At 38.2% G+C, this 8,285-nt stretch overlaps 1 protein-coding gene across 1 annotated transcript; it reads left to right on the top strand.

The window, feature by feature from the left end:
* The first annotated feature begins 1,221 nt into the window (after window positions 1–1,221).
* On the top strand, window positions 1,222–7,145 carry LOC120004081 (rho GTPase-activating protein 3-like). Its single transcript, XM_038853315.1, has 6 exons — window positions 1,222–1,911; window positions 3,392–3,512; window positions 3,616–3,735; window positions 4,084–4,314; window positions 4,674–5,708; window positions 6,064–7,145. Exons 1-5 carry the CDS (start codon window positions 1,448–1,450, stop codon window positions 4,992–4,994), a joined length of 1,257 nt encoding a protein of 418 aa, XP_038709243.1. The 5' UTR covers window positions 1,222–1,447; the 3' UTR covers window positions 4,995–5,708; window positions 6,064–7,145.
* Window positions 7,146–8,285: the final 1,140 nt, after the last annotated feature.

Raw genomic sequence — 8,285 nt, 5'->3', positions numbered from 1 at the left:
ACACAACATTTAATATGATTTTCGAACCTATTACAAGTCATTCAATACAAATTCAAGGCATGCATGCAAACAGTTATCCAAAATAAATAGGAAAAATGGAAGATGATAATTCCACTAGTACCAGAGTAGTGTATGTATGAGTGGATGCAAGAAGATGATTGCAGTAATTAATTATATATGGATGAGAAGTAGATGATTGCAAAATACAACACTGTCGCACGTACCTGGGAACCAACCTAGCTAGTGGGTGTTGGATTCGGAAGTGATATAGGGCTGAAATAATCAAAGCAAAAAGTTGCAGAAAATTATCATTTGTCCCTGTTAAGAGAAATCAATTTTGAGCGCGAAGTTGCCCAACTAAAAATTTTTAGAACGTTGTCCGATTTCGATGAAATTTGACTGTCTGAAGCGAAACAACATTCTGAACTGTAAGATGTGCCTTGGCTTTTGGCCCCACCCTCGTTTTGTCAAATTTCATCGTTTCGGGTTTCAAACGGGTCATTTTTTTGTTTTGAAGGGTATTTTTACAATTTTTTTGTTTTAACTCATATTAGGGTTGTAGCCAGCTCTAGTAGTCATTATCTATTATTTTATCAAATATATTGAAATCCTAAAGAGTTTTCTCTCAAATTCCTAGTGGATTCCAGAGTTACTATTTTCATCAAATGTTGATTTGATTTATCATTTTCCTTTGTTGATCTGCATGTGTTAGGAAGACAATTGGATTCTTATGTTAACACTTGAAGCAAATTTTGGTCATGGTCTAACAATTATACAATATTAATTATGTGCTTCTGATTAATTTCTTTTCATCAAATGTCGGAACTTGATTTAATCCAGTTCGAACAAATTCAATCATGTGGATCGGACAGAGTTTTGTCACCCTAATCAGAATAATCACATGAAATTGGCAAACAGTAGTACAATATATACACACCCGAGCCATTAATTAGAGTGATAAAGATGATATGTATCACTATGATGATCAGGGTTTCGGAGTGTGAATCATCAAAATGAGTCTGCATGAAGAAACTACCGTCCGATCAGATTCACGTGACAGAAAGGTGCTTTTTTAACATACTCACTAGAAGAAACCAAGAATACAAATACATAACTCTCACGTCCATCATAAAGTCGTCTCATGTCTTGTACAGGTAGTGGTCTCTCTTGGTCGTAAAGTACGGACCCGTCTTCGATCACGAGCCGTCCCAGTCCCAGACCCACCCCCCTCTTTCAAATAAAAGAAAAAACCAGATGTTCCCATCACTCCAAATCATTCAAGTATTCTCTCTCCTTTCCAACCAATCTCACCTTCTATTCTCTTATCTTTATCATTAACAATTCAATTCCATTCCCAACAAATCTCCACAGTCCACACTCTCCCAAACTTCTTCTCTACTTCTTTGTAGCGCGAAGAATTGGAGAAAGCGGAAGCAATTGCCGCGCAATGACGCGACTCTTCCGATCCATATCTTGCGGCCTCGTTGGACTCGGTGAGTTCAACAACTCTGCTGCTCCAGGTCCGTATTTCGACGGCGGTAAGGAAGGAGAAGGGGAACAAGATGATTCTGAAGAAGAAGAAGAAGAGTGTGAGTATGGAGGTGATGATATGAGCACTGAGAATCCGATTTCGACGCCGTTTATTGGTACGAGATCGAGATTTGGGGGAAAGCAGGGAGGGAGAGATAATGGCGGTGGGAATCAATCCGCGGTTCTTGATATTCTAGTGGCGGTTTTGAGGAAATCGCTGATCACGTGCAGTGTGGAGAGGGAAGACGTTTCTTCCATGGACATTAGCTGCCCAACGGAGGTCAGGCACGTCTCGCATGTGACCTTCGACCGGTTTAATGGATTTCTCGGTTTGCCTACTGAGCTTGAGCCTGACGTCCCGAGCAGAGTGCCCAGTGCCAGGTTTCTACTGAACTTCACAGTCTCCTTCAGTTTGATATTGAATTAGTAGTTGTCAATTTGTCATGATGTTTGTTTGTTGTTACTTTTAAACAATTAAAAATGGTTAAATGCTATGATTAAGCTGTGCACTCAGATTGAGCATATGTTTGATGTAGAAGTATTTGCCTTGATGTAGAAAGATATTAATGAAACTTTTGAAGCTACCATTATTGACATCCTCTGTATCCTTCCTAGTCTTTCACGCAAGGGGCGTGTCTTCCAAAAGTACAAAATATAAAAAGTACGTATTTTGGAAGACTTGCGTGTGACTTCTGCCTTCCTAGAGGTTCTTCCAAAAAATACCTTATAAAACAAGTACATATTTTGGAAGGCACAAATCTTCCGTGTGACCTCTGCCCTCCTAGAGCTCACAAGTATGCCTTCCAGGGGTCACATGTTCAATTCAGGAAAATAGTCATTTTGCATATTTTGTGGGGGTAAGGTCTGCCTACATCTTACTTGTCTCTGACCTGACTTATTGCAGGAGTTCTGTGCATAGAAATTGTTTAACATGCAAACATATGGCCAACTAGTAAAATTGCAATGGTGCAACTTAGGGGGGCACAATTTCAATTCCTGGAAACAGTCTTTCTACATATTATGTGAGGATAAGGTTTGTGCACATCATGTCCGTTTCCGACCCCATCTATTGTAGGAGTCTTGTGCACGAGATATGTGATCACTGGATTTGTGTTGAGATTTGCTTACATCACCATTAAGTTAACATTCCTAGGTTTGGTTGTGTTACCATTTCTGACCATGCAATTAGTTTGTGCTCTCAATCAGTCCTCTAGAGTCTAGACTTCCAAGTTATTTGCCCTTCACACTACAGACTACAGTATCCTCTGTGAATGATTCTCCATAAGTTGAATTAACAATTATCTCTTGTAAACAGAGATAATAGCTGAAGCTAGTAAAAAAAATAGAAACTCAGCCTAAGTCAGTTACCAGCAAATGAAGTTTTTAATTCTGAACTGAATTTTGTTTTGTTTGTCCCGAGGGAAAGGAGGACCTATGTTTTACCCTGCATTTTTCGTGTTGAATTGATAAATAGTGAATATATTGACAAGGGACATTAACAGGGGGAACAATCTTATAGTTCTATGTGGCAATTATAAATATTTATGAAGAGCCAAAATATGTGTTATGGTTTGTGTATGTAGCATTCGCAGAGGCAGAAATGTCGCATGTTGCACTGTTGTTTGGGTGGAATCATGTATTATTAAAAACCAATACCCTTGGTTCTCTTGCTTTATGGAGTTTATTTTTGAATTACTTATCTTTCTTTGGATCCTCCTCATAAAAATGGTTGAATACTGCATGGTTTAATGATTGTATTTATCTCTATTTTCATATGTTAAAACATTCTGTGGCTCCCAGATATCATTTCCTTTTTTTCATTGATTAATAACTTAATACAAGTCATTTGATTATCTTCCAGTGCAAGTGTGTTTGGAGTTTCTGCCAGTTCAATGCAGTGTTCTTTTGATAACAGAGGAAACAGTGTTCCAATAATTCTTCTGATGATGCAAAAACGTCTATATTCAGAAGGAGGCCTCAGAGTATGTTTATACTTGTAGTCTGACTGATATAGCATTAACTTGAGTGTTGCTTGTACAGTTCAATTTTGGGGATTCATTTCGCGCTTGCATTTTTTTCTTGAAGGCAGAAGGAATATTTCGGATAACTGCTGAGAATAGCCATGAAGAATACGTAAGAGACCAGCTAAACAAAGGTGTGGTGCCACTGGGAATTGATGTCCATTGTTTGGCAGGTTTAATAAAGGTATGTACAAAAATGCACATGAATATACTCAATCACACAACCATATGAATGCATTCTCTTTATGCCCTTACTTTTGGCATGTCTTTTGTGCAAAACTTATTATACAAAATGAATGACTGCATGTCTCAAAATCTGTCTTCCCCCTCTCTAGCTTGTATTTCTAAACCCGGGCATCTTCCATTCAATCTTGTCTCAAGCATTGTTTTTCGTATTTCTGTCCTCCTCAAACTTCTAGTTATAACCTTCTATTTTCATTTCTTTTTGATGCTTCTATTTCCACTTGAAACTTAACAGAACTTGTAGTAACTTCTCCTGACCTGGTACGTGCAATATTTTCATACTTGGTAGGCATGGCTCAGAGAAATTCCAACTGGAGTACTTGATTCTCTCACACCAGAACTGGTGATGCACTGCAACACGGAAGATGATTGTACTCAACTGGTGAAGTTACTTCCTCAAACAGAAGCAGCATTGCTTGACTGGGCAATCAATTTGATGGCAGATGTTGTGGAGTACGAACAGTACAATAAGATGAATGCACGCAATATTGCTATGGTCTTCGCCCCCAACATGACTCAGGTTTCTTGAACTTGCTTTTGTTTGGTATCATCTTTCTGAGACATGTGGCCATTTATCCTTAAATGCGAGGAATATTTTGCACTTTTGATCTTACATCATACTAAATTTTAGGTTTTCACGAAGGCATGTTAAATTGTTAATAATTGATTCGATTATAGTGAGTTATTCTGGCATTAAGTTGACCTGTTCTGGTATCGGTAATTATGTTTGATCTATCACTTATCTCAATGCTTGGTTACCCAAGATTTCTGAGATATTTGTGGTTATGTCTTTGTAAACCAACAAGGATGGTATTTGTTTGTGAACACTTTCTTATTAAATCATGGTCTAAAGAAAAGGTTGTCATTGTCTTAATACAGATGGCTGATCCTTTGACAGCATTGATTCATGCTGTGCAAGTTATGAACTTCCTCAAGACTTTAATCTTGAAGACCCTCAGGGAAAGAGAGGAGGCCGCTGCCAATGCTAGGTTGCTCTCATCATGTTCACTTTCTGTAAGTGACAAGAGTGAACCTAATCTATCAAACTTGAAGAAAGAAAAATCCTATGAACAAACTCCAAATTCCTGTTCCCCTTCAGGACCGGCCATTGGGAAGTTCATGAGGACTTCCACTTTGGATAGACTGGAAACTGAAATTGATGAGAAACATTGGAGCGTGCAGAACAAGAGTGATGGATAGGAAGAATCCAAGTCCATTTCTGGTAGCAACACACTATCTAGGTGCATGATGGGGGATTTAGAAAACAAATGTAAAGGTGAATATGAAAGTGGAGACTTGCTAAGTTTAAGGAGTCAAGAGGCTGCGCAGGCATCCTGTATTTCAGCTTAGTAAGCCGGCTAAGAAGACTGGAAGTATTGGAGTTATAAATACCAGGGAGGAGGAGGAGAAGGAGAAGAAGCTTGGGCATGATATTACTTGCTGAGTGGGACTTCTCGAGGTCGTGTTTGTTTGTGTGAACACTATTAGTAGTAGTGTTAGTGTGTGGTTAATTCTGTACTTAGAAAAAGACTGAAAGTTGAGGCATTAACTCAAGCTAATTGACAAATAACTACTGATAGTTAAACCTTCTTTTGAGTGATTTATTTGCTCTTTATTCCACCTTTTCTTAACATTCCTCTTTATTTTACACTCGATGATGCTCTCTGATTTGTTAATTCTGTATCCTCCAACTTTCTTCTGGGTGATTTATTTGCTCTTTAACCCACTTCTTATGTAACATTCCTCTTTATTTACACTCTATGATACTCTCTGATTTGCTAACTCTGTATCCTCCAACCGTCCATTGCTTTGCCTAACCATCAGCGCTCCAAGTTGTCTTTTCTCAGTTCCAGATGACAAAATGGGAAAACTACACAGGAAAGAATGCTAAACTATCGTCTTCACAACATCAATGTAAGTACCAGAATCTGTTACTACTTAGTAGCTTTGCCATAAGGAACAACGTTGAAGCAGTTACCTCTTGAGTCATTAGATACGTCAAGTTTTTCTGCAGCTATATAGTATGCTTTTGACATGTCAAAGGGAAGAAAAGAAAAAAAAAAACGATGTGGTTTCGATAATGCAACTTTTTGGGTTCCTCTCCCCCACCCCACCCCCCCCCCCCCCCAAAAATCGCAAGAACCTCAATAGCTATACGTAAGCAATCTTATTGTTAAATGCTTCTGTGATTACAGATAAAATTGTGGCCAATAGACGCCTCTCTTTGATGTCTTACATTATTATGGTACGCTTTCTATTTGCTCTTAAGGTTTTCGACACAAAGAAGGCATTATGGTTCTTCCCATTGTTTTCGAAGGAGGATCTTGCACTTCATGGCCTAGATTTTCCGACCCGCTCAGATGTTGAGGCATGAGGATTGGTGATTTTACACAAATGTTATCCCATTGTAGCTGTTGGGAGTTAACTGCTGGTGTATCTGCTGTATCTTCTATAACTTTTTCATCTTTATAAGGTGTGCCCAATGCGTTTGATTTATTTGATATCACAAGTTTTGGCTGTTAGAGGATGAATGTGAAGAAAATGTGGTTTCTTTGTACACAACATATTGTTTTTGGATTGGGATTCTGCTAAATGATTTTCACCAATATGAAGGTGCAGAATCAGATTATTATAATTGGGTGGTGTTCCACATGTATGTGAGTATGAGTGCCATGATCTAGAATACGATGCACTCTGTTGGTGTTGCTAATTTGTTTGGTCTCTTCTTATTTTTAATTTATTTTCTTTCCATTTTCGACTTTTGGAAGCTCACTAGAGTACTTACATACTCAGTAATTAGAATTTCTATGTGGTAATTGAGAATCACAGTTTACATCTTGTTGCAGAACCAGCTGCTTTGGATGAAAATTTCTCCCAATGACAGGGTACTTTCAAACCACTTGTGCTATACTTGATGCTTATTGTTGAAGCCTTGATTTTGGATGAATCTTTTCTTTTGTTAGATTTGTAAAATTCCCTTTTGAGTATAGATGTGGTGATTAAAGTTAGCATGTTTTAATTAGGTTATGCGCAGTTGATTTGCCTTCTGGGTGCTATGAACATCCAGAAGACCTGCTATGGACAAATACCTAGGTTCATCATACATTTATTACTGATCATGGATTTGGTGCAGGGACATTGCACAGAGGCTTCATTATTTGAACTTTGTGACAAACAAACTAGGTGTGATTAGTAGTTCATCCATCGCTGTCCGACTCTTAATCAGTGACTATGCAGGCTGATTTATCAAAAAAATGAATGATTAAGCTGGTAGGTAACCTGTTTGATGACAATTGGATTTGAGCAGAATCATTCGAGTGGACTCTTTTGAGAAGGGACAAACTGGTGAAGGTAACATCCTTGCTCATTATTATTATACTGTTTGTGATCTTTATTCTATTGTAACACTATTTCAATCTCAATCAATGAACAACACTACAGTATTGTCTTCTACAAAACTATAGCCTGTCATCATTTCGTGCATTTTGATTCATGCTTAAAATATATGCAGAAAATAGCAGGACTAGTGAACAATCACACTGGAACTTTGTTGACTTTGTTGATTTCCTCTTATTGATCATCAGAGGAGGAGGAGCCACACCGTGGAGGAGGAACCGGTGGAGTCACGTTTGTCAACACATCGGAATTCCACATTTCAGAGGTGAAAACAGCTAACCAGATTAGTACAGGAGTGATGAACAGAATAAGACCCAAGGGCACCATCCATTGGTGGCTATTTGTGGGATGATACTCATGCTCCCACCAGCCCAAGACTAGTCCCCCTGCAATGCTCACACAAAATAACCACATACAATTGAAGGAATTCTTCACTATCTGTTGTTTTTCCAATTGATCACTACCCACATACCTTTCTTCTTTGTATCTTCCCATGTCAACCAAAAACTCTTCTTTGATCCCTGAGACCCAGAAGAAGAATACAAAGAGGCAAATAAGGAATAGAAGCTTTAGTACTGTCTGAGTGTACTTGAGAAGCTAAGATTGGTAATGAAGAGGAGAGACGGAGAAGAAGAGAAAGAGGCAAGAGTGTGGATTAAAGAGGTTTATATAAAGCATGAGCTCCATGAATGGAGTGTTGGATTCACCTTACAGATACAGATGAAGCTACCCATCAAACGTGCCTTTTTAACAAAGTTGTTTTTGTTAATGACAATAAATATAATGGAGAAATGAATGATAACATATTTACGTCTAAGGTCTTTCTCACCAGTTGATTGATGGTGCTGCCTGGGGTAGATTCCATTTGTGGTTTAGCCATCTGGACAGGTGGCTTGTCTTTTTATTGACGAAATTGTCTGAAATAGTTAATTGGTGTCAATACAGAACTAGAAGTATTATATGTCCATAATTTATGCATTCATAATGTGTTCATATCTAGGTGGCGTGGAGAAAATGTGGAGACCATAATTATGTGATATGGGGAAAATTATGGGGATCATTTAGAGTTAATATGTCACCTAGATTATGGACATC

Source organism: Tripterygium wilfordii, chromosome 8 (assembly GCF_013401445.1).
Source record: "Tripterygium wilfordii isolate XIE 37 chromosome 8, ASM1340144v1, whole genome shotgun sequence".
NCBI lineage: Eukaryota > Viridiplantae > Streptophyta > Magnoliopsida > Celastrales > Celastraceae > Tripterygium > Tripterygium wilfordii.
This window is presented reverse-complemented; position numbering and strand designations above follow the sequence as displayed.

Coding starts and splice junctions, on each gene's coding strand:
- LOC120004081 (XM_038853315.1), top strand. CDS start 1,448: ATGACGCGACTCTTCCGATCCATATCTTGCGGCCTCGTTGGACTCGGT. Junction 1,912..3,391: donor AGCAGAGTGCCCAGTGCCAG/GTTTCTACTGAA, acceptor ATTATCTTCCAG/TGCAAGTGTGTTTGGAGTTT. Junction 4,315..4,673: donor TCGCCCCCAACATGACTCAG/GTTTCTTGAACT, acceptor GTCTTAATACAG/ATGGCTGATCCTTTGACAGC.